Source organism: Ascoidea rubescens (genome assembly GCF_001661345.1).
Source record: "Ascoidea rubescens DSM 1968 unplaced genomic scaffold ASCRUscaffold_20, whole genome shotgun sequence".
Taxonomy (NCBI): domain Eukaryota; kingdom Fungi; phylum Ascomycota; class Saccharomycetes; order Ascoideales; family Ascoideaceae; genus Ascoidea; species Ascoidea rubescens.
Window position 1 is genome coordinate 1 of NW_017962932.1, and position 25,967 is coordinate 25,967.

The 25,967-nt window shown below is 33.1% G+C and overlaps 7 protein-coding genes across 7 annotated transcripts; 5 read left to right on the forward strand and 2 right to left on the reverse strand.

The window, feature by feature from the left end:
- Window positions 1–2,112: 2,112 nt before the first annotated feature.
- FTR1 (high-affinity iron permease FTR1) lies at window positions 2,113–3,967 on the forward strand (the record flags this gene model as incomplete). Its single annotated transcript, XM_020195003.1, has 2 exons — window positions 2,113–2,468; window positions 2,856–3,967. The coding sequence occupies exons 1-2, from the start codon at window positions 2,444–2,446 to the stop codon at window positions 3,965–3,967; spliced, it is 1,137 nt and encodes a 378-aa protein (XP_020044435.1). The 5' UTR covers window positions 2,113–2,443.
- Window positions 3,968–4,067: 100 nt separating this feature from the next.
- ASCRUDRAFT_78050 (uncharacterized protein) lies at window positions 4,068–5,026 on the reverse strand. Its single transcript, XM_020194115.1, has one exon. The coding sequence runs from the start codon at window positions 4,593–4,595 to the stop codon at window positions 4,260–4,262; it is 336 nt and encodes a 111-aa protein (XP_020044436.1). The 5' UTR covers window positions 4,596–5,026; the 3' UTR covers window positions 4,068–4,259.
- Window positions 5,027–5,044: 18 nt separating this feature from the next.
- Window positions 5,045–7,357, forward strand: ASCRUDRAFT_39812 (uncharacterized protein; the record flags this gene model as incomplete). The annotated part of the gene is made up of 2 exons (XM_020190964.1): window positions 5,045–5,627; window positions 5,760–7,357. The coding sequence occupies 2 exons, from the start codon at window positions 5,045–5,047 to the stop codon at window positions 7,355–7,357; spliced, it is 2,181 nt and encodes a 726-aa protein (XP_020044437.1).
- A 6,179-nt stretch (window positions 7,358–13,536) lies between these two features.
- ASCRUDRAFT_78053 (uncharacterized protein) lies at window positions 13,537–15,026 on the forward strand. Its single transcript, XM_020194116.1, has one exon. The coding sequence runs from the start codon at window positions 13,625–13,627 to the stop codon at window positions 14,642–14,644; it is 1,020 nt and encodes a 339-aa protein (XP_020044438.1). The 5' UTR covers window positions 13,537–13,624; the 3' UTR covers window positions 14,645–15,026.
- Window positions 15,027–15,085: 59 nt separating this feature from the next.
- Window positions 15,086–21,448, reverse strand: ASCRUDRAFT_78054 (glycosyltransferase family 48 protein). Its single transcript, XM_020194117.1, has one exon. The coding sequence runs from the start codon at window positions 21,095–21,097 to the stop codon at window positions 15,221–15,223; it is 5,877 nt and encodes a 1,958-aa protein (XP_020044439.1). The 5' UTR covers window positions 21,098–21,448; the 3' UTR covers window positions 15,086–15,220.
- Window positions 21,449–22,088: 640 nt separating this feature from the next.
- Window positions 22,089–23,447, forward strand: CPR6 (peptidylprolyl isomerase CPR6). The gene has a single exon (XM_020194118.1). It carries the CDS (start codon window positions 22,152–22,154, stop codon window positions 23,298–23,300), a length of 1,149 nt encoding a protein of 382 aa, XP_020044440.1. The 5' UTR covers window positions 22,089–22,151; the 3' UTR covers window positions 23,301–23,447.
- Window positions 23,448–23,519: 72 nt separating this feature from the next.
- Window positions 23,520–25,347, forward strand: SHQ1 (Hsp90 cochaperone SHQ1). Its single transcript, XM_020194119.1, has one exon. The coding sequence runs from the start codon at window positions 23,530–23,532 to the stop codon at window positions 25,192–25,194; it is 1,665 nt and encodes a 554-aa protein (XP_020044441.1). The 5' UTR covers window positions 23,520–23,529; the 3' UTR covers window positions 25,195–25,347.
- Window positions 25,348–25,967: the final 620 nt, after the last annotated feature.

The window sequence follows — 25,967 nt, forward strand, 5'->3', positions numbered from 1 at the left end:
TGCAAAGACTGATTATCAATCTCCTCTTCTGAATCAAACAAGGGGCCGTCTAGCATTAAATCTTTTCTATTCATTATGATTGAATATAATTGGGTTTATCTGAAAATAATACTTTTATTGGAAAAAAAATTAAAAAAACTAAAAAAACTAAAAAAAAAATTGTTCTCAAGCCTGAAAAATTAAAAACGGGTAATACATCAAATAAGGTTTGATGCTTTCATCTTTAAAGCAGGAACTATTAAAAGATTGTGTTTATTAACAATTCTGGACAGAGTTTATAATAAGAATGACAAGTTATTGAATTTGAAGTTGTGTTTATGGATGTGGTGCTGTTAGCCAGAATAAAAGAGTAATAGGTGGAATTTTATAAAGAATATCAAACTGAATTTGGCTAGTTATTGAGCAAATGTCGTTTGATTTTGAAGTAATATTGTTAAACTAATATTAGAAGATTTGTTATAAGTTGAAATTTAATGATATTTACTCGTTTATTGACAGTAATAATAATAATGATAATAATTTTGGACTCAAATAATGTATAATAGAAATAAAAAAATAAAAAAATAAAAAGATTAAGATTTTTGATTATATAAACAGATTTTTTGAGTTTCCACTATGTGTATAATCAAAATCAATATCAATATCAAATGATAAAAAATTTAAATGAAAAGGCCAAAGATAAATGGAATTAATAAACTGGGAAAGATAAATATTTTTTGGTATTTTGTTAATTTTATAAAGAAATTTAGTTTCAAAGCAATATGAGATCTTTCAAATTATTTTTTTCATCTTTTTAGTTCTGATAGACTTTTGATACTTATATTTCTCTTAATCAATATTTTGGTTAATATCAACTGGCGAGTTTTATATTGAAGTGAATCAAATAGGAAACTTTGAGAGCACGATTTTTAAGATACATAAAAGGAGATGGAGGAATAAAGAAAATTTGCAAAGAATGCTATGATGTCTGAGAGCTAAAACTAATAAATATCCATAATTTGTATTTGATATAATCACAAAAATACGGATAAATTTACAAAAGCATGGTGCAATTTACAGATTTTCAAGACTAGGTATATTGTTTCACTCCAATCGTATATGGTTGTTTTCTGGTTTTAAACTTGAACAGATTTTTGAAGTCCTTTATTGGTAACCGTTGTTTTAATTTATGGAAATTTCATAACGTAAATTACAAAAAATACTGTTCATTTGTAAATTATTTGCTTTCCCCTAAAAAGTCTCATTAGACATATGCAATGAGCTGACAAATTTTTCTGTAAAAGCCTTCAGTCCACTAAGCTTGTTTGACAATTAAATTTGTGCAAGACTATTGATTATCTAATAAGAAACGAAAGCAAATAATCTTTTTGGATATGAAACAATAAAAAGTCTCTTATTAAAAAGACAAAAAGTCTTAAAAAGACACGAAATGTTAGCATCAGAGCAACCTCCAATAGAATAGATATTGCTTTTGAAAGAGAAAATTAAGCTGAGAAAATATCTGAAAACTTATTATTTAGTTTTTCAGCTCGCATTATTGTTTTGCAGTTTGAACAAAGGTTTCAAAGTTGAAAGAAATTGTGCAGTTGTGAAGCCGTACTTTCAGAATAGAGTGTTCTGAGATCGAAGGGCAAAACAGAGACATATCGAAGAATCAAGAACGAGTTTCCTCCAGAAAATTGCAAAAGAGCGTTTTTCTGGAAAACCTGCAATTGAATATTATTTACAAAACATGATATCCTCTGTGGTGGTTTACGCTGAGAGCCCGCAGACCAATCAGCGCAACGCAGCATTCGCTTAAAAATCTGGAAGTTTTCTGGCTGCAGCAAACAAGCTTTTTCTGCAGAGTTAAGACAAGCAAAGTCACTCGACTGCCGGAGTGTGCTGTTTTCACAGGGGCTTTTGCTGTGTGGATCCGGGTGCGTGCACAAAAAGGTGTGTTTTCCACAGGGAGCAAGAAAAAAGCTTGTGAGTGCGTCGTGTTTAAGAGTTTTGTTATTGGCTGATCCTTTTGATAACAATCGTTTTTCTGCCATTTTGCAATTACAATTTACAATTTTTAATAAAACCCCTAACAGAAATTGATCCATCTTTGCTGACTTTTGAGATGCTTTTCAGTAAAGTTGCAATCCAACCAGATCCAACTGGCAGATTTGATTTGTATGAAGGAATTAATGTCATGATATTAAGCTAAAAATTTAACTCAAAATCTAACTAAATAAAACTAAACAGAATTTGATTGTATTTTTACATGTAAATTCATTGCTTCAAACAAAAGAACAAAACAATTTCCCTCAGAAATTCATGTAAAATACTCATGAAATCTTCATATATATAGACTACCACAATCCAATTTTTTTTCTGGTTTTGTATGGGTATTCGTTTTAAAAACAAAGAATTTTATCATCATCTATCTGTTTACTATATTTTTTACTATTAAAAAATGGCAAATAACGTATTTGCAGTTGGTAAGTAAATTCATCTGTTTATTTGTCCCTATTAATACCTATTATCGACTTATTTGCTCTTCTAATTATCCTTTTAATTTGCTCATATCAAAGACTCAACCGCCGGCCTTTGAAAATCTGCACCATAATAAAGCAGTAACAGTAATAGAATAGATTTATATGCCCAGTCTATCCCTTTATCAATCCTTCCTATTACTTTCTTTGTCTCTGAGGGCCCTGCTTATAAATTAATCCGGTCTCAATAAAAAGAAATATCGTCTAGAAAAGCCCAGCATCAAATGAGGAAACAAGCAAATAAGATTTCTTGGTATGCTTCAAGACCAATCCCTGGCTTGGTTTTGCCAACAATAAATACTAACACTTTCTTTTAATTCTATACTGCTGTAGAGGTCTTTTTTATTGTCTTCAGAGAAGCCTTAGAAGCTGTTATTGTTATTTCAGTTTTACTAGCTTTCTTAAAACAAGGTCTAGGAAAAGCAACTGATGATCCAAAAGTGTATAAAAAGCTTGTTCGTCAAGTTTGGTTTGGTGCTGTCTTAGGTGTTTTCATTTGTTTGGTTTTAGGTGGTGCTTTCATTGGTGCCTTTTATTCCCTTGATAAAGATATTTGGAGTAATTCTGAAGATTTATGGGAAGGTATCTTTTGTCTTATTGCAACCGTTGTTATTTCAATCATGGGTATTCCAATGCTCAGAATTAACAAAATGCAAGAAAAATGGAGACTCAAGTTGGCTCAAGCTTTAGTTGCAAAACCAAAAAGCAAAAAGACTTTTTTCAACATCAATTATAACTTGAAAAAATATGCCATGTTTATTCTTCCTTTTATCACAACTCTTCGTGAAGGTTTAGAAGCTGTTGTTTTTGTTGGTGGTGTTGGTTTAGATTATCCTGCTAAAGCCTTTCCACTTCCAGTTATTATTGGTTTGATTGCTGGTATTGCCGTTGGTGTTGTTTTGTATTATAGTGGTAAAACTTCTTCTTTACAAATTTTCCTAGTTATTTCAACTGCCATTTTATATTTAATTGCTGCTGGCTTATTTTCAAGAGGTGTTTGGTTCTTAGAAGCCAATGTTTTTAACAGAAAGACTGGTGGTGATGCAGCCGAATCTGGCTCAGGTCCTGGTTCATATGATATTACAAAGGTTGTTTGGCACGTTAACTGTTGCAACCCATTAATCGACAATGGTTGGGATATCTTTAATGCTTTATTTGGATGGCAAAATACTGCTACTTACGGTTCTGTTATTTCATATAACGTTTATTGGTTGGTATTAATCTGCATTCTCTTATTAATGTTATTTGAAGAAAAAAAAGGTCATTTACCTTTTTGCAAAAACTTGACTTTGGCTAAATTAAACCCAATGTATTACATCAAAGGTAAAAAACAAAATCTTTCTGAAGCCGAAAAGGAAGAGATATTCCAAAAAGCTAACTTACAAGTTAAACAAATGGAAGTGGAAAGTTTAGAAAATTCATCTAAACCAGTTCAACTCAAATAAATAATGAATTAAAACTTTTTTCTGAAAAATATTATAAGCAAAAAGAATACCTTTTTGATTCAGTTATTTTTTTTCTCTTTAGTTTTCTATCTTTGTTCTTTTTTTTTGTTCTTTTATTTTTTGGCTTTTTTTTTCTTTTCTTTATTTATTCCTGCTTGGCTTTTTATAAGTCAATAATACATAATAAAAATGGTTTCTTTTTAAAATAATTAACTTTCTATGTCTAAAACCACATCCCTTAATTTCTCTGCAAAGATAACTATTAGTTTCATACAGAATCGGGTTTAAGTTTTTAATTTTGTTCATATTCTAAATTAATTTGAGAAATGTAATCTGGAAAATCGCCAACAATTCTATCAAACTTATTCATTAGTTCATCCATGGCATTTTCAACAACAAGAAACAATAGCCCTGATACCTCTTCGTCATCTAGATTTAAATCACTGAAATTAAACTCGTTTATGTCTGAAATGTAGTTGTCATTCACCTGGTGGTGGGTGCACTCCAAAAAATCGCTCTTTATCTTCAGGAGAAGATAGTCTGATACCGAGTCGTAAGTGTCGCTGGTGGAGGACAAGTCCTGTATGATTCTCTGAGCAACAAGCTGTTTAAGCATCGAGCTATCCATTGTTCGCAAGCAACACAATCAACAGAGCACTTCATAAAACCAGTCTCTTGAGGAGCTTCAAAACTTTTCTAACTCAAAACAGAAATATAATCCTGAGCTGCTCAACTCCGCTTAAAGTGACATTTCATTACTAATCTTGCTCTCAACACTTTTTTGATCTTGATATCTTTATTGTTGATGGGAGGTTTGTGAAAGTTTTTATAAGATTGTTGTTATTGGCTTGAAGTCCTCTTCTTTGGGTTTTACTGATTTCTTTTGCATTTTCAGTTGTGGTTTTATGAGTATTTTCTTGAGTCAGCTGCTGCAAATGCCTATTAGTTCATAGATCTCCAGTGATTGCTTGACCAAATTTTGAAAGGAAAAAAAGAGAAAGAGACAATAGTTAATTTCAAAAAAAAAACATAAAAAAAAGGAATATAGAGACACCAAATTTAGTTAGTTGTGGAAAAATGATTGAAGAAGAAATCATACCATGGAACGAAAAGCCCTCATTGAAACAGTTCACCTTTAGATCAACTATTGTGGGCTTATTTATTGGGTCAATAGTTTTAATGTCCAATTTTCAGTTTGGGCTACAAACTGGCTGGGTTTCAATGATGTCTTTGCCTGCTGCTTTGCTAGGTTTCTCAATATTCAAAGTCTTTTCCAAAAATCTATCATATCCATTCACAGATGCAGAAAACGTCTTTGTACAAAGTGTTGCAGTTGCTGTTGGTACTGGACCCTTAGCATATGGGCTAGTTGGTATAATTCCAAGTATTGAGAAATTTTTAACGATTGAAGAAAGTGGTTATGACTTCAAATTGCAATTTTCAACGTTGCAGTTGATTTACTGGTCAACTGGTTTAGCATTTTTTGGAATTTTTTTTGCGATTCCTTTAAGAAAACAGGTTATAATAAAAGAAAAATTGCCATTTCCATCAGGATCTGCTACTGCGACTTTAATCTCTGTTTTACATAACACTGAGTTGTATGAAGAAAGTGATGAGGTTGTTCAATACAATGATGCTAAGAATAGAACTTCAGCTAATGGTATTAGTAATAATAACAATAACAATAACAATAATGATGGTAATGAAAACGTTATGTTAAATAGTTCAAATGTTTTAACTAGTTTAGATGACTCACTTGATAAGGGAAATTCTAAGAATGTAAATCTAAAAGGAAATCTAATCAATAGCGAAAATCATGAAAATAGTTCAAATTATAGCAATTTAATTGATAATGAATCATTGTTAGAGTTGAAAAAAACTGAAACTTATAATAAAAATTTCAAGAATTTATTGATAACATTTTGTGTATCATCGTTTTATACAATTATTGCACATTTTTTTCCCATTCTAAGAAATTTACCTGTTTTTGGAAGATATCTTTCAAAGAATTATTTATGGAATATTCAACCATCGCCTGCATATATTGGGCAAGGTATTATAATGGGGTTACCAACCGTTTCATACATGCTATTTGGATCGATATTAGGATGGGGAATTTTAGCACCATTAAGTAAAGAAATGGGATGGGCACCAGGAGAAATAAATGATTGGAAAACTGGTGGACAAGGATGGATATTATGGATCAGTTTGAGTGTAATGATAAGTGATAGTGTTATTGGATTTTTGGTTATTTCATCCAAGATGTGTTTTAAATTCTATAAAAAAATTTCAATTAAGCGTTCCAATTATAATCATGGAAATGATGATGGTAATGATGGTTTTGAGAGTGAATCATTATTACAAAGAACTGTATTAAATGATGATGATAATAATAATGAAAATGAAAATGAAAATGAAGTTAGTGAAAAATATCTTGTATCAAATAAAACTACAATAATTGGATTGATTGGATCATGTTTACTTTGTTTAATTTCAATTAGGTTGGTATTTCCTAATGGTATTATTCCAGTATATTCGATATTGATTGCAGTTATATTAGCTCTTTTTTTATCGATTCTTGGAGTTCGGGCACTTGGAGAAACAGATTTAAATCCTGTTTCAGGAATTGGGAAACTATCACAAATAATATTTGCAATAATTATTCCAAAAGATCGAAAGGGAACAGTTTTAATTAACTTGGTGGCAGGAGGAATAGCAGAAGCAGGAGCTCAGCAAGCAGGAGACTTGATGCAGGATCTTAAGACTGGTCATTTGATTGGAGCATCACCAAAGGCACAGTTTATCGCACAAGTTATTGGAACTATATGGTCGATTTTTTTATCCTCGGTTATGTATAAGGTGTATAATCATGTTTATGATATACCGAATGACTTATTTAGGATTCCTACAGCAGTTATTTGGATTGATTGTTCCAGATTAGTTACTGGAAAAGGATTGCCCCCATATTCAAGGATTTTTTGTATGATATTTGGGTTGGTATTTGGTGTTATTTCGTTGATCAAAAACATTATTTTTAACTGTGACTTTTATAAACAAACTAAAGATTCTGATCAATATTACTACAAAGTTATCAAGAAAAATTTACGAAAAATAGAAAAGTATATTATTTATATACCTAGTGGAATTGCAGTGGGAATTGGTATTTACAATACACCCAATTTTACTATTGCTAGATTCATTGGGGGGTTAGTTGTGTATATTTGGATGCAAAGAGTTTATAATGATAATGATAACGATAGTGATAGTAATAATGATACAGAGGAAATACAAAATAAAAAGATTTCAATGATTATATTTAGCTCCGGGTTAATCTTGGGAGAAGGGTTGTTTAGTATTTTCAGTATGGTTTTAACCAGTTTAGGAGCATGAACAATCTATGCCAAAACAGCAGATATAACAAACAACAAATGACAATTATACATTACGGATTAAGGATTAAGGATTAAGGATTATGGATTAAGGATTATGGATTATATATTAGACAGTCAATAGAGCGCAGTTTCTGCAGACCAAATGGTGGTGTGGTCGGGGACGGAAGCACGCGGCGGGAGCTAGACAAACAGCAGATAAGACGAACAGCGGATGAGACGAACAGTGAGGAGCGCAAACCCGGACGCGGACGCACGTTCTGAGTGTGTGCATATATGCGCGTTTGTGTGTAGGTTGACGCTAGCAGATTCTAGTGGATGTGGCTTCCAGGACTTTGAACAAACCTGAAAATCTCATTGCTAGTGGGTGTATTAAGTGAAATGAATATATTGTTGATATCAGCCAATGAAACAGTGAGGGGGAGAAGTGGACGAAAATAAAATTAAAATTGGAATAGCAAATGAAAGTGGAAATGAAATGACAGCTTAGACAAATTCACATTATGGTGTAGCAAGAGTAGGTTGAAGAAGAGCAATGTTTTTGAACAAGTGTGGAATTGTATTTGGATTAAAAAATAATTGATTAAAGGCATGTTTTCTTGAGATTTTCTTGAGATATGGTTAGATTTAATTGTCTGGATTAGAAGGATAGTGTTGGTTCAAGATAACTATAAAGAACCAAGCCAGTCAAGTGCACTTGTAGAAGAATAGAAAATAAATTTATTGAATTAATAGGATTGAATCTAATGAAATTGACAAATCTGGCGTGATTAACTTTTGAGTAACATTAACATTTTAATTCTAATACGGAATATTATTAAGCTAAAACTTAATGCTTCTAAAGTTTTTGTCTGATAAAAAAAAATAGAAAACAAAATAAACTTGACTTTGGATGAAGAGCATAGGATAATGAATCAGAATATTAGAATATTAACAAAAGCGATACTATTGGACCATTCTTGTAATGATGAAATATAAACAGTGCAAATTAATATTATTGAACCAATACAATTAAGAAAAAAAATTGGAGTGATGTCTGCCTTGTATACCTAAATTATTGTAATGTATAGGTGGATTTGATTGTTCTGGTTCTCCTTCATTTATTTAGATGAACACGATTTCAAAATTACTAAAAGTAGCAGTACTTGAATGAATTGGTTTGTAGTGAGCAGTAGACTATCTAGCTAATTCAAAAACGAAAGGCCAACAAAAACCAGCTGCAGATTTCAAATTACCAAACTACTCAAGAACAGACCAGTCTTAAGTCAAAAATGTCTAAGGAAAAAGCATTATATGTTGAAAAATGGTATGATAATCAACATGAATTTGAGTTATGATATTAACCAAATAATAAAGAACATTGAAGGACAGAGAAATACACACCTACAATTTCAAAACAACGCCAAAACCCAAACAGCCTTGTTGCATTTCTGCAGTAGCAGTATTCCCCAAGTTGGCAGCAAAACCACCAACTTCTCCAACTCCTTCAGCTTCAGCTTCTTCAGCTCTTCCAACTTCAACTCCTCCAGTTTCTTCAACTTCCTCAAACACAGACCAAACCCAGCTAATCACAGCACGAGAACCACTGCTCCGGCTCAGGAGAAACAATAATACATGAAATGCAGACGCATGTGTACAATGCAGAATGCAGGGCACACCGTATATTTACATGTGTGTACTTTGTTCTGTAGTGAAGCGTGAGAAAACTGTGACATGAGTGGTTTTAGCTGTACAGAGCTGCTGTTGTTCTGTTTCAAACAGGGCTGTGCTTTGAGTTGTAAGCTCGCCATGCAAAACATACCACAAGTCGTCCCACTGGTGAAGGTGCTGTCTGCTGCCAGATGCAGAAGGACTCAGCATCGAAACTTTAAGCGCGCTCTCTCATTTGGTGAAAAACCGCAGAGCTGAGCAAAATGAGAAAAGATGAAGATAACAAAAAGTGTTTTGAAACAGCTTTTGCGAAGAATCAGAGGAGTGATAACAAATTGCAAAGAACCAGAAGCTCGAGAAGGCAATTGCTGTTGTGCTGCTGCTGCTGGAGAAGATGCTGTGTTGGAATGGGCAAACTGTGCTGCGTTGACTGTGGTTGGGGTACTCTCTTTCTCTGGCTGGTTTTGAATCCAATCTCAATCTAATCAGACTCCTGGTGCAATGTTTTACTGAATATTTGCTTTCAACATGAATGCTCTCTTGTTCTGCTCTAACTTTGAATAAAAACAAACCTATCTTTTGTTTTGTGGTAATCCAAAGATAGTCTAACACAAATTCAATGGAAATTTAAGGAAAATCTCGAACAAATCTCAAGTAAATCCAAAGAAAATCTCTTCTTTTTGTTTTAATCAAAGGAAAAAATTTCAAGTCACAACTCCAAATCTGAATCTACTTTGAATGGTGTCTTCAAACCACCAATAAATTCTAGCAAAACACACTTAATTTAATTGAAACTTCGGGTTTTAAAATTTAAGATTTCCAACTTATAGTCTGGTTTTCTGTTTAACGAATTTTTTCTTCATTTTATTTTACTCTAGGCATATCCAATTTGTTTTCTGAACGTATTATCAATTTATTGTCTGTTTATTGTCTGTTTATTGTCAATTTATTGTCAGTGCACTTTGCCTATTCTTCTAGCTTTCTGTTTTTCGACTCTTTTTTTCTCAGAATTGACTGGTCACTATTGTTCTTGTTAACATTGTAGCTCCAATTATACTTTTTGATTTTGCTCTCTTGATTCTTTTTATTGTCCAATTTTTCCACATTTTTTCATACTTTTTATTGTCTTATTTTCTCTTTTATTTTCCAGCTTTCTGAATGTCAAACTCAAAGAGCAAAAAGTTTATTTAAACAACTCAAATGTACCAAAAGTATTGGAAAGTCAAATAAAAGACCAGAAAAGTTTTTAATTTAATTCTACTCAATTTTGCTTTAGATTCTTTTTAAATTTATCTATTTAAACTTACTTCATTTAATTTCAATCTATTTAGCTTTTATTATATTATACTATTTACTATCTTTTTATTCGCTTTATTCTTTTTTTATTCTTTTCATTTTAATTCCATTTTAATTCAACCTATTTTGTTTATATTTTTATATATTCCATTCATTTTTTGTTTTACTTTGCTTTGCTTTGTTTTTGTCTTTTCTTTTAATTCTATTCTCTCATTATTCTTTCCATTTTTATACATTATTTCATACATTTATTCATTTTCCTCAAAATTTCAGTTATTTTTCTTAATCGATATTCATTCTCAATTAATTTAATCCAAATTATCACTCAAATACCCTGGAAAAAAACAAACTATCTAATAATATCATTATCATTATCTCTATTATCAATAAATAAAAGCACAAAAATTAGAAATTAAAAAAAAAAAATAATAAATTAAATAGGGATCAAGTCAGATTAAGACTGGCTAATAAATATTAGTTATTTAATAACTATTTATTTAACTCCTCATTTATCCAGCTATTACCTTATTTACCTATCTATTTAATTATTTAGCACACTGTATTTTCTATTTTCAAAAAAAGGGAAGCTCAAAATTTCATATTCTTTACTCAATTCATCATCCATCTAATCATGGACCAAATCAACTTCAACAGTGCCAAAATTTCATCTCCTTTTAAATTAAATTTCAATCAAAACAATCTCAATTCAAACAAATTTATGCAAAATAATCAGAATAACACTGATACTGACAATGAAAATGACAATGGCAATGGCAATGGCAATGACAATGATAATGATAATGAAAACGATAATAATAATAATATCCATAACGATACTGATACCGATAATGAAATGGATAATGCTCAAATCAATAATGCTCAAATCAAACCATCCCCATTTCAAAGAAATCACCCATCTATTCAAACAAATGTATCTCCAATAACAATAAACAATAGGCACAGCATAAGCATATCTCCAACTAATATATCAACCTTATCTTCCATATCCAATATATCAATATCCCCAATAGCACCATCAGATACGAGACCGATCACAAATAACATCAACATTCATCCTCGTCCTCATTCCCACTCTCATTCTCATTCTCATTCAATCAACAACATAAATGATATAAGTAATATAAACAACGTCGACAATGCAAGCCTATTGGGAATGAGAAGAAAAACGACCTTTCAATCAAGAAGAAAACACTCAAATTCTAAATTGGGCTGTACAAATTGCAAACAACGTAAAATTAAATGCGATGAAAGAGTTCCAGAATGCACAAATTGCAAAACCTATAGAAACAAAAATAAAAAAATCTGTAGCTATTTAACAATGACTCCAATTGAATTAGAAACTTTTCGTCAAAACCAAAATAAATTGAAATCCTTAAAACCGATTTTGGGCCCAAATCAAAGTACCAAAGATGCAAACGAGATCAAAAGAATTATAATCCATAGTAAAATTAGTCTGCAAAAGGATATTACTCCAAAAAACAAATCTCTTGAAATCAACGATCATTCTATTGCTGAAGAAGCTATATTTCACACAAATACTGACTCGAAATCTTCAATAAAGATAAAAAACCCCTTCAACTCAAATATCAACATGAACAACAATGTATCAAGTGCTTTAACCCCCATAAAACTATTTAATACTCCAATTAACACTCAAATTAACCAGCCTATTGAAAACGCTTTTATCAATCAAATGAGCCCAGTCAATCTGATAAACCAGAATCAAGCCAATCGGTTTTATCAAATCAATGGATTCAGTCCAATACTTGATATTAACCAGTTTAATCAAATAAACCAAGTTAATCAAATCAGCCAAAGTATCCAAAACAATGAAACTATAGAAATTAACAAACCTATTCAAATAAATCAAATGGGTCAAATGGATCGAATACCTACACCAGTAAATAAATTTCAGCAAAGTATTCAAATGAATCAAATGAATCAATTAAACCAGATAAATCAGATGGACCAGATAAATTATGTTGATCAAGTCAATCAAATTGATTCAATCAGCAATTTTGCAGATTACCAAATGAACAGTAAAAACATTGATCCAATTAATACCCCCATTAATATCCCAATCAATATTCCAATTAATATGTCAATAAATATGCCAATGAATATACCGATGAATTTGCCCCTTGATTTGAAAAATAGTATGTCAAATGACACATTAGTTGAAGAATTTCCCAAAGATAATACTTTTTTAAATGTCTCCAATTCTAATGACCCCATGAATCAATTTCAAAATTTTGGATCTGTTACAGTAGCTGATAATTCAAATATTGCAATGATCCGTAATGATAATAAAGAAAATTGTTTAAATAAAATAGATAATTTACCTGATATTGTCATGAAAGATGTATCTAATCAAGAAAAAATTGAAACAAGTCTGTCTGATTTACATCTCTCAATAAAACCATCTCGATCGCTTGATTCAAATACTCCTTTTGAGACTAATTCTATTAATATTAGTTCTCATAATAAAAATCAGAGATCAAGTAAAAAACTTCGAAAAAAATTGATTAAAATAAGAAATCTTCGCAAGAAATCAACCAAAAAGTCATTCAAAATAATTGATTACAATTCTCAGGAATTTAAAAAAAGAATTATGAAAACTAATAGTGATCAGTTTTGGTTGGATCTTATATTAGATTCTTCTTTTAGCGATAAAGTCATTTTTTTTGTCTTAATCGATTGGGCTTGTAATTATCTTTCAATTCAATTTAAAAAATTCAATTCCATATCTTCAATTGAGAATTACAAGACCTTATCAACATTTGGGTTTTATACCCGAATTCAAAATAATTTGATTAATGCTTTGGATGAAAGAAAACTATCTATTCCCTTGAACTCTTCAATTATTTTACTTTTTAATTCATTTCTACGTTATGATACTGATATATTCCTAATGCATAGTTTAGGTTTAATTGGTATTGTGCATGATTTTGTTAACTCGAACGATTCAATTGTCAATAGCTTTTCATTAAAGATTTACAATTCAATAAAGTCTGTTTATATTCCAAATTACAACTATAAAGTTTTAAGTGAAATTATTGTTCAATTAAAGAAATTTCAGAAAATATTGAATATAAGTGATTTTAGTTTAAACTATTATTTTAGTTTGAACCAGTTAGTAGATTATTTGAAAAAGATTTCATTAATTTACAATTACCAGAAAATTAAAAATACAAATTATATATCTGATTTTAAAACGAATTTCTACTTTGAAATTTTGATTGATTGGTTTTATATACTACCCCCTGAAATATTCAATATTTCTCAAAATAGTTCTGTTTTCATGGACTTAAGTTTTATTTCGAAGGTTTATTTTAACTATTGGTTTTTGGTTGCAGCTGTTTTGGAAAATATTTTTCCAGAGATTGCCTACCTTTTTTTCAACACATTCACTGGTCCAACTTCGATGTTTGATTATAGTCCTCATATTTATGATGGTCTCCTAAATATCATTGATGTCAAACTGCAGGAGAAAGATGCTGATTCTTCTGATGACCTGGACAAAAGCAATAATAAAAACAGTAATGACAGCAGTGATAGGGGCCTGAATAGCTTGAAGAGTTGTGATAGCAGCTATAATCAGAGTATCAAGCTTGAAAGACTAGAGATCAGTGTTCCCGCTAAAATCAGTTACGCTGTTAATATCCAACGACTTATAAAGCTGGAAAGCAATAACCAGCTAAAATCAACAAAAGATGTTGATCTAACTGAGCTCAAGCTACATGCTGCTTACTGTCTAAGAGTCGAATCCTTTTTCAAGAACAGAATGAAGTTTTTCAAGCACTGCATTGAACTCAAAGACCCCTTTCCCCAATACTTAAAGAAATCAAGAAGCGAAGCATTTAAATCCAGAAAGCTCAGTATCAAGGAAAATCAGATAGTTGAGTTTAACAAGCACCATATTGGGTTGCTCAGCTATCCAGATTATATCATCCAGAGCGAGATAAGGCACACAGACCAGGTTCATTTCAACGATTTGAAGGTGTTCAGCTTGAAGTATTTTAATTCGAATGAAACCCAGGGAAAGGCTTTAATGGAAAGCACCTCTTCCAACGTCGAGATGGTTTTGCTTCACAATAACTTTACGTTGAATCAATATGGTTGCATTGATCAGCTTGATTTCCACCCCAACTTGGAGGAGTTAGACGAGCTGGTTGAGAACAGCAGAGAGATTCAGGAGAAAGATCTCAATAACATTTATTTCGATAGAATCCAAATCTTCCAGAATTTTGAAGCAGTTAAGGACGAATCACTGAGTTTTTTCCAGCCATTGCAGAAATTGCAAGAAGTGTTGCACAATTGAGCTTGGTCGATTTTTTGTTTCATTTTATCTTATTCTATCTTATTCTATCTTATCTTATTTTATTCTATCATACTTTCTTTTCTCCCACCTTTAACGTTTTAGAATCCTTATACTATAGCCTATAATGACTTTTTAATTCATATATTATCACTGTCCCTCCTTCCATTGGCAAATAAAAAATACAAATACTTTTTACGACACTTTAGTGTAGCAGGAAACCATCTTCTGTAATTTATTGATAGAATAGGTTTAAAGGGAATTTTAAATCTCCGTTAAATGTTTAGTAGAAACAATACTAAAGAGTAAATATGAATAATGAATTGAATAAATGACTAATAAAAGATAAAGATAAAGATAAAGATAAAGATAAAGATAAAGATAAATATATATAGATATATATAGATATAAATATAAATAATATAAAAAAGAAAAAAACCCTTAGGCAGACTTAAATAGATATAATATTATAATCAAAAAAAACAATAAAAACTTAATAAAATATCAATCAATTAAAAAAACACTTTTAAAAAAATTACACAAGTTACAAATATCTAAAATTTTTAATATTAATGGTGATCACAATATAGTAGACCAAGTGGAGAGTGATGGTGTGGTAGAGTAGAATGATCTTGGAGCAGATTTACCAGTATCATTGTTACTGACATTTCTTGGTTGCAACAAACCATCCATAAATCCATCTTTAAGAGTATCAGTGATAGATTGGTAAGTAGAATCCAATGCGCTACTAGCAACTGCAGGAGCAGCAATAGCAACAACAAAAAGAATCAAAACAAGGAAGTAAAGTACTGAATACTTTCTGACCATTCTCTTTCTTAATTTAGCTTGCTTCAATGAGTAAATTGGTGGTCTGATTTGACGACTTGGTTTCAACCAGAATAACAACATAGAATGCCATCTATCAGCAAATGGGATCAAAATAACTGGTAATTGAACCAAAAGAATAAAGTGACCCAAATAGAAATCGGCAGCAAACTCTGATTGTTCAATAATCTTTGCACAGAATTCACGAGCAGGTTGGGTAAATGACATGTAACCCATACCAGCACCATACCATTTACCAGTCCAGAAAGCAGCATTAGCATGGTCATGTTTGAATTCTCTGGTCAAAAAACAAAGAGTCATAAATTTGAATAATGATCTTTGAACGTAAATCATGGTAGACATACCAAGAACCATTTTAGGGAAATTAAAACCTTCCAAAACCCACATAGCAACAAAGAAGATCAAGTAGATAATAACCGAAAAGCCATGAGCAACACCAGCAAGAACAGCACCAGTTTTTTTGCAACATACACCCAAAAGAGGACCTGCGCAACATGCCAAAGCCAGACAAACGGCTAAGACACCCATGTTAATACCAACTGGAGCAAAAGAGACAATTGCAATACGCAAAGATGAATTAACTGGATCAGCTCTACCACCACGAACACCTGTTTGGGCATTAACAAAAGTAAAAGCAACAAAGAGGAAAGCGGCAACTATAATAGTAGGAAATAAATCTGCAATGAAAATGTTACTACGGTGAGCTCTAGCAGCATCACCAGCAGCTTTTTCAGAAGGTTCACCAAGAACTTTACGTTTGAAACCAGTAATTCTGGATCTAGACATTTTAACATATCCAACCCAAGAATTCTTATGCCATTTTCCATTACCTCTAGATAACCATCTGATAAAATCACGATAATCAATAAAGAAATCTTGGTATGAGAATTGATGTGGATTGAAAATAACAGGTGGGAAAATTAAAGAACTGATTGATAACCAAAACCATAACAAAGCTGGTTGCCAGTGAGAAGAGGTTGAGTATATTAACATGAATAATAATCTAGCTCCCATATAAATAGCAGATTGTGCAAAACGTGAATACAACACTGAAAATGGAATACGGGATGTAGCAAAACCACGACCAGTGGCAATATAACGAGCACCACCAACTGATAAATCGGAAGAAATAGATGAAGCATAAATTTGAGCAACAAACACCTCAAAAAGTGGTGATAAAGAACAGAAATGACGAGCCAATCTGGCAACACATTTAGCAACACCCTTTTCAATTAATTCTTGGACAAACAATGGAATGAAAGAAATAAAAAACGCAATGAAAATAGAAAGAGTAAAACGTCTAACCCAATCAATTGCTGGTGATAAATTATAACAACCACGAGGAATTTGAGGATCGGTGACTGGTGTATTTCTATCATAAACACAGATAATAGCCTCATGAGCTAATGAGTTCAAATTGACTAAAGTAACCATGAAAAGTTGCAAGGACAATTGAATAAACAAATTATTAACATGGAAACCGGGATGAGCATAATAGAAAATTAAGAAACGATCTAATGGCAATTGAGTACCAAGATAGTAATATTCTCTCGATAACATCTGTTCACCCATACCAGCACCAATCTTAGTTGTGAAATTAAGAATAGAACCAAAACCCATATCTCTACCTTTACCACATTGGAAATAATCACAATGCTTAATTCTTCCACCACGCAACATGGCATTCATACCAGCGTAAATATCTTCATTAAGATGTAAACCTTTTTGAGCTTTGGAAACACCACCTCTTGTACACATAAAAGTACCATTAAGGAAATCTGGATGACCATAGTGTAATTTACCACCAAGTTGAGCCAAGATTCTGTGGAAAAGAGTACCAAAGGTTTGTTCTTTACCAGCTGCAATATCACCAAGAATACCAGTATTTTCAGAGAAAATATATTCTCTTGCACCAACAATAGCCACAGGATGTACATGTTTATCTTCATATTTCAAGTCAGGAGCATATGGGTTAGTTTGTTCAACAGTGAGTTCTTCGAATTCAGCAAGAAGGGATCTAATTTTGAGACATTCTTCGAGATAATTATCTTGATTAGCATCGATTAATTGAATATATTCACCACGGTGGAAAATAACAGCATGATTTTGATTATCAGATTTACCGTCACCAATAATAGGATTACCAGACAATTGAATTCTAAATTTTGGACGACGTTTACCATTTTCCATTAGTTCACAGTGACCATCAATAATAGCTGAATAAATTCTTGGATCAGCACCTTCTTCAAGTGGTGGTTCTTCATCCAAGTAAGCAATTTGTAAATCTGGATAAGCACGTAACAAAAACTCTGCATTCTCAGCTTCATCGGGTTTGAATTTTGACAATCTTTGCATACTAATAACAAATTTGAACTTTCTTCTTGCCATTCTTTCCAATTCTCTTTCAAGACCTTCAGTGTTGCCACCAAACAATTGAACAATTTCTGGGTTTTCAACTCTATAGAGTAATTTAATAGCTCTAGCATAATTCATCATACCTGAAACAGTACGATATAAAGTTTGTGATCTTAAAGAGGCCCAGATTCTAGTTCTAACAGTATATTCTGGAGAAGCACTTTTGAAACCAATACAGTAGAAAGGTAAGTCATCGATTTGAGATTTCATAGCATTATCTTCTTCCTTTTCAGGATCATTACTGTTTTCAAAAGCGGCAGTTTCCTCAGCCAAGATTTTAGTATCTTTGACAAAACACTCCCATTCTACTGGATGTAGTTGTTTTAAATATTCCAACAAGGTGACTCTTGAAAATTGATCATCTTCTCTGATGATTTCTCTTAAGGATAACAAGATCTTTTCGGAATAATGAGGGGTAAAAACAGTAAAAGTGGGCATATTTTCAACGGGCAATGGTTCTGGAATTGGGGTGGCTAGAGATTGAGCAAAGAAGGTAATTCTTCTTTCGGCTTCGGAACCCTTTGGATAAAATTCAGTGGCAAAGTTATTATCATCTTGAGAAACAAAAAAAGTTGGAGCTCTTAAAGTTCTTTTGCCTTCAATTTCGGAAGGAACCTGATGATATAATAATTTTTGAACATGTTCAATGGCTAGTAAATGTTCTCTGTACATGGAAATAACAATGGCATTCCAAACTTGAGAAATGAGAACTTTGGGTTTATATTTGATATCCATAGCGGCAGTAGCTAAAACTTTTGAGTAAATTCTCTTTGGTAGACGAATAAAGATGTTTCTCCAGGGAGTTAAGATAGAGATACCCAAGTAAAAGGATAGACCGACGGAGAAAACACAAGATAAGATGATGTACCACATATATGTATCCAAAAAAAATAAGATGAAATCAGTAAAATACATAAGACCGAGAACAACTTGAGATTGGTATTTACATAGGGAGTTACCAAAGTATTTTTCACCAGCACATCTCATGTGCATTGTTGACAAGTTTCTAATGGGATCTCTGAGAGACAAAATCAAAAAGAAGTAGGATTCAAGGTATTTTGCTAAAAAGACTAAGGTCCATAATATGTAGGACATCCACATGTTCATGCCGGATAGTTGGTAAAAGTTAGCAGTGAAAGTTTGAGAAGCAACAAATTTTCTTGATTTTTTGTTCATGTAAGAAGTGAATAGACCGCCAAGAGGCATAACTGCAAACCAAACGATTGTGGCAACAGCGATAAAGAAGGAAACGATAGAAATAATATGGGCAAGTTTAGAATAGACATCTAATTTATTGTAAAAGATAATAAAAACCACAGGACCAAGGTTAACAATGAGAACTAAAAGAAGTAAAAAGAAACGACGGGATAAATGTTGAGCACCACCCCAGTTTCTTGGAACGAACATCCATTCACAAACAGTAGCAAAAAGTTGGACTAGAGTTGCAACAGTACCACCAAGAGCACAACTGGCCCATCTGAAGGTTGGAACCGGTTGGTTGTTGACTAGTTGGACGTAGTTCTTTGTGTATAGGGTTGGAGAGTTAAAGGCACAGTACATCCAGTAGATGGAGCCATGAATGATCCAGATACGATTGAAATTTGTAACCAAATGCAACCAGGTTCTAATTTCCTTATAAGTTTTAAAAAAGACGTTTTTCCAGTCAACATCACCTAGTCTTAGGTATCTTTCTTCTTGGGGAAGATCGACTAGTCTTGAGCCATCTTCAAAGATGATTCTACCAATACCTTCAGGATACCAGAAGAGTTGGTTGACGTCGTCATAACCAATGATTTTGTTGTGGTCTCTTTCTCTTTTGACATATCTACCATCAAGAACCTCGTAGATTTGATCTCTAAGGAACTTGTAGATTGGGGTGATAACTCTATTGAGGAAATCGCCTTCAGGAATTGGTTCAGTTTTGTTTTGGCAAGCAGGGGATTTCAAGTAGTCATGAGCACATTTGTAGATGAAACAGAGACATTCGGGAGTGAATCTGACCTGGTTTGCTTCACCCCAACACAATAGATAGAGGGCAATGTCTCTGACTTTTTCGATTGGGGTTAGTTTGTTCATTTCGTGTTTCCATCTGTAGTTAGCGGCTTCTAGGGAGTTATCACCTTCCAAGTCGTGTAGGGTTTCCTCGACGTTTTCTTGGTTTGCATTCAAGGCAGCCTTTTTAGCCTTTTTGGAGGCCTTTTTAGCCTTTTTGGAAAGTTTACCAATGTTCATGTTGGCAAAGCCCACTTGATCATCTAAATCGAGATGAGCAGCAAAGTACCATTTTTTGTAGTTTGCAGTTTCACCACCAATGAAATCGGCGTGCAAAGATAGTAAAGCGAAGGAGGGAGACATTCTTGAGGCTCTTGAGTCCAAGAGGGTCATAAAGTGGTCGAACATGTTTCTCATAGAGTCTCTTTGGAAACCGAATTTGTTTGACAAGTCAATAAAGACATCTTCAATGTCTTCCAATTTGACGGGAGCTTGGTTATCAGCGGACCAGGCAGGATAAGGGTCGTTAGGGAGACCTGGGATGTAGCCACCTTCTTCACCTTGCATGTAAGTTCCAGAGCCATAGGGAGTAGAAGCACCAGATCTAGGATCGTTGTAGGACATTTGCGAAGGGGTATACGTCGTACTGTAGTCGTAGCCTGGAGTTCCGGATTGAGGAGCGCCGCCGTAGCTGAAGTCGGAAAAGGCCTCGCCGGTTTGAGGATCGTTTCTTTGGTCGTAGTCGTAGTATTGGTTTTGATCCTGGTACATGCCAGGTTGAGGAGGATTAGCGCCAGGAGGATAGGGTTGTTGGGGGATGTTTTGGTTGGGGTTGTTGGGGTCGTAGTACTGGTTTTGATCGTAGTAGGGATCGTACTGTTCGTTTGGATAAGGGTCATTTGGATTTGGTGGGTAAGGCTGTTGTTGGTTGGGGTTATTAGGGTCGATTGGAGGCTGTTGGTACTGGTCATTTGGAGGATAGTTTTGGGGATTGGGGTTGTTGGGATCGTTCACATACTGGTCGGAGTAGTTGGGATCGTAGTATTGCTGTTGGTTGGGATTTTGTTGATAGTTCTGATCGTATTGCTGGTTTGGCTGGGGTGGTTGGCCTGGCTGGCCTTGTTGGCCTTGCTGATTTTGGTCGTAGTAATAATTGCCCTGAGGGTTTTGAGGAGGAGGCTGACTGTTGTTATTGTACGACATTGTGAAAAATAGTTAGAACCCGTATTAGTAATTCAAGCAATTAGGATGCAGAGGTTGTAATTATCGTCCAGCAGCGACAGTATAACAGTGACTGTGGGAAGTGGTATCAAAGAGAAGCTGAAAAAGGGAAAACAAAAAGTGGGTGAAAAAAAGGGAAAAACGAAAGAAAGGACAAAGAATGAAAGAAAGAAAGAAGAGAGGGAGGGAGGCAAGGGAAAAGGAAACCGAAAAGTGGTGGGAAGTTGGGTTGGAGGCAAAGGAGGAAGATAAGGCAACTGAACAAGAGACTGTGGAAGAGATTGAACAGTATTTATGTATTTACCACCATCACCAGGAGAAGAAAACGGGAGGAAAACAGCTGCGACTTGTTTACTTTCTTTTTGAAAAGTCCCAACTCCGCGGCGCCCGCTCGTGCGCGCATTTGACACGTGACACAACGACCGCTGCTGCGCGAAAAACGCGGGCAAGGGCTTTTCCGGCTTCCGGTCTGGGTCTAGGCCCTCGTCGGAGTCTGTTGCTGCGCGGCGGCCGTGGACGTAGCAGCTCGTTTCGCTGCTCTACCAGACCCAGCCCTCTTAACTGGATCTCACTACCAAAAATAGGCACTTGTGCGTGTGCTGCGGCTTAACAAGGGCACCTTTGCTTGTCTCCCTTGCTATTTTTATCTCTTCCATCCTAGCTGGTGGCCTGGAATTTCATTCCGTGATTTGCAGCCATCCTTTCCACAAATGCCAGATTCTGGCCCATCCACTTGAAACAGTAAAAGAAGGGATTCGCTTACGTAACACGATTCAGAAATTCCAGACAGAAAAGAACAAAAAACCCATTCCTTCCAAGTGGGTCTGTCATCTGACTATGCCAGATGACGTGTGTACCACATACATGGCCCTATTCCACACCAACGGTTGTTCTTTGTTTTTTCCTAGCTTTTTGCTTGTTTTGTCTTTTTTTCTTTGGCTTTCCATTTTTTTCTCCAGCTCCAACATGCAAATATATAATCACTGCTTGCTTCCTTTCCTTCAACTTCACCTTCTCCCACCAACTGCCTTCCAACATGGCTGAAACTGAATCCCATATCCGTCCAAGAGTCTATTTCAACATTTCAATCGATAGCAAGCCCTCTGGCCGATTGACCTTTGAGTTGTTCGATGACATTGTTCCTAAAACCGCTGAAAACTTTCGTGCTCTATGCACTGGAGAAACTGGCATTGGCAAAGCTGGCAAACCCCTATGGTTTAAAGGCTGCACCTTCCACAGAATCATCAAAGACTTTATGATTCAGGGTGGTGATTTCACCCAGGGCAATGGCACAGGTGGTGAATCTATCTACGGCGAAAAGTTCGACGATGAAAATTTCAAGCTATCCTTTGATAAGCCCTTTTATTTGGCAATGGCCAACTCAGGCCCCAATACTAACGGCTCCCAATTTTTCATAACAACAGTAAAGACCCCTCATCTCGACAACAAACATGTCATTTTTGGCAAACTACTCTACGGCAAAAAATTGTTGAAGAAAATGGAAAACTTAAAAACTGATTCAAATGACGCTCCCTTGAAACCCTGCAAGGTTCTTGACTCAAACCAGATTCTACCTCCCTACAATGACAAGGACAATGACGATAATGAAAACAACAAAAACGTCAACTCCCCAGATCAATTTGGCGATATTTACGAAGATTCCATCTTCGACAACGATAACATTGACATTGACAACCCCAAATCTGTCTTTGATGCTGTGGAAAACATCAAATCAATCGGCACCGCTCTTTTCAAAGCAAAAGACTTTCAAAATGCTTTTGAGAAATACTCAAAGGCTTCTGAGTATCTTAACGACTACTTTCCAGACGACTTGTCAACCGATAACATCAACTACTTGAACAACTTGAAGGCCTCAATCTACTCAAACCTAGCCTTGGTTGCTCTAAAACTAAACAAAAACCCGGCTGCAATTAAAAACGCTACTCTTTGCTTAGAATCCGAAAACCTCTCTCAATCCTTCAAATCAAAGGCTCTTTACCGTAGAGCTTTAGCCCATATCAACTCTCACAATGAAGATCAAGCTTTAACTGATCTCAATAATGCTTTGCAATTATCTCCAAACGACCCTGCTGTCCTAGCCGCAATTACTACTGCTAAAGCAAACAAAAGGTTGCGTACACAAAGAGAAAAGCAAGCCTTTGCAAAGTTCTTTTCTTCCAAATGATCCATCTACATCTTTCTAAACCTACACTTTATCTATAGTTTATCTACACCTTACATAGTTACAATTCTAGAATGTTTTTCTTTAATTCCTTTTCCATCAAATACAAAACTTTAATCACAACCTTGATTCGAAATTTCAATTTACCCGGCCTCTACTCTTTTTTTTTTTCTTTTTAGATAATGCTTTAAATTTTATCAAAATCTATCAACTAATTCCTCATTTATCCACAATGATAACTCCAGCTTTTGATCTTAACCAAGACGACACCTTTCTCTACATCAACGTCAAATTGCCCTCTCTAAAATTTAACTCACGCGACTTGGAAATCTCAATAACCGACAACATCTTCATTTTCTACTTGGATCCGTATTATCTCAGACTAACCTTCAGTCCAAATGAACTATTAATCAACAACTCAGATTTAGACCTCAATGACTCCCAACCAGACTCCTTGCAAAATCACTTTTACTACGACTCTTCTGACCAAAAGTTGAAATTCAAAATTAAAAAAAAACTTAAAAATCAACATTTCAACAACCTACATCTTCCAAATTTATTACTATCACAATCCAATCACCACCACAAAATTGCAAACGACGAAAAAAATCATCCTTTGATTCAAGAAATTACTCCCCATGATTTAAAATCAACAAACGATATCAAAAACTACATTAACGATTTTGAAAAAAAAACTGGTAAAGAATTCAATTGGCAACTACCCCAATTTCTTAATACCGACTCAAACAACCTTAATACTTTGAAATCCTCATTGAATAAAAAATATTACTACGGTTTTAACAACTCCTATAATCACTACATTCTCAACTCTTTATCAAATGGTAACGATATTAATGAACTATCAAACCCTGAACAATTAACTGAAAACGAAAGAATCACTGAAAGAAAAATAAAAGAAAACTACTCTTTCAATTCAGAATATTACATCAATTACTATTTACTAGAGAAAAAAAAATTAATCAACGATATAACTGATGTGCACGATTACAATAATTTTGCTAGCATATTACACTGGACTAATCCCTTTGTGAATATTGACACGAATAACATTGAAAATATTCAACTATCTAAAGAAGAACACGAAAAATTGGTAAATTTACCCAAAAAACACAATAAGTTAATACCAAATAACCAGAATTTATCTCTGATTTTTTATTTGATTTTTTCCCTTTTATATGGATACAATTATAATTTAAGAGAAAATCTTGGTGATGATTCTTCAAATATTGAAACACCATGGTTAATTGGGAAATTAATACCCCAATTTTCTTGTTTAGATCAAAAGATATATTTACCGGACGATGAACTAACTCATCAAACGAGTGAAACAGAAAAAGTACTAATAAAAGAAATTAAAGAGACTAATATTGATCATAATAGTGAAAAAAAAATTGAATTCAAACTGATAATAGTAGAACAGTTGATTATAACCTTAATTAAGAGATCGTTAATTTATCCTTTAAATCGGAATTTTAATCTAAGTTATAAAGTATTGGAAGATGTTATTAAATTACTTGAGTATAAAAGTTTGAGTATAATAATTAAACAATTGATTAAAATCAGGGAATTTTTCAGGTTCCATCAGATTTATTATGTTTATAATATAATATATTTAAACGATTTAATCAAGTTTTTGAGTAATGAGGAAAACGAACGAGATTTTTTTACTACAGAGAATTTTGAGACATTTTATCAAAAGGTGATTTTGGTGATTAAGGATAAGAAGAGATTGAAAGATGAGATTATAATTGAGACGTTAAATTTTGATGAAGAGGATGGAGAAAACAAATTGGAGGTGATGAATTTAAATCAAGTTGAGCTAATCGGAGACGAGTTGTATAACGATTATTTGTTCAATTTAAAGCAAGGGAGGTAGAAAATGAAATATTTATTATAATTGAAATTTGAAGAGGTAAAGTGAAGATTATATATTAAAATAAAGTTGAAAGTTGAGAAAATAATTTTGAGATTAAAAACAACTGAGATTTGAAAATTAAATATAAATTAAAATAAAATAAAATAAGTCGAAATAGAGATAAATATAAATATAAATTTAAAATATAAATATAGATTAAATTGAAAACAATAGTGATAATAATAGTAATAATCATAGTAATAATCATAGTAATAATCATAGTAATAATAATAATAATAATAATAAGAATAATAGTGATTAAAATGGTGATAAATTATTAGTAAAATAGATAAAGAAAAATTGTAGATCCAAAACAGCAAAAGAAAATAATTAAAAAGAACAAAATACAAAGGGAAAAATTGAAAATTGGTGATTTAGAGAGGTGGAAAAAAAGGTTGATTGGTTGATTTCAAAATTGTCAATTAAATAAATATAACTAGTATAATGAATAAAACTAGAATAAAGAATGAAAAGTGAAGCGAAAAAAAAAGAAAGAAAAAATTAATTATAAAATAATACAAGATTTCTTCTTTTTCTTTTTCTTTTTGGAATTTAAAACAGCATTTGACTGTTTCTTTTTAACTGTATTATTGTTATTATTGCTTTGAGAGGAAGATCTGTTTGAGTTGTTGTTTAAGTTGAAATTTGATCTCTCTTTTGATAAGTTTTGAGGGTTTGAGTTGTTATTGACGGATAACGATTTATTAAGATTATTTTTGTTATTAGCATTGAGA

Coding starts and splice junctions, on each gene's coding strand:
- ASCRUDRAFT_78050 (XM_020194115.1), bottom strand. CDS start 4,595: ATGGATAGCTCGATGCTTAAACAGCTTGTTGCTCAGAGAATCATACAG.
- ASCRUDRAFT_78053 (XM_020194116.1), top strand. CDS start 13,625: ATGGACTTAAGTTTTATTTCGAAGGTTTATTTTAACTATTGGTTTTTG.
- ASCRUDRAFT_78054 (XM_020194117.1), bottom strand. CDS start 21,097: ATGTCGTACAATAACAACAGTCAGCCTCCTCCTCAAAACCCTCAGGGC.
- CPR6 (XM_020194118.1), top strand. CDS start 22,152: ATGGCTGAAACTGAATCCCATATCCGTCCAAGAGTCTATTTCAACATT.
- SHQ1 (XM_020194119.1), top strand. CDS start 23,530: ATGATAACTCCAGCTTTTGATCTTAACCAAGACGACACCTTTCTCTAC.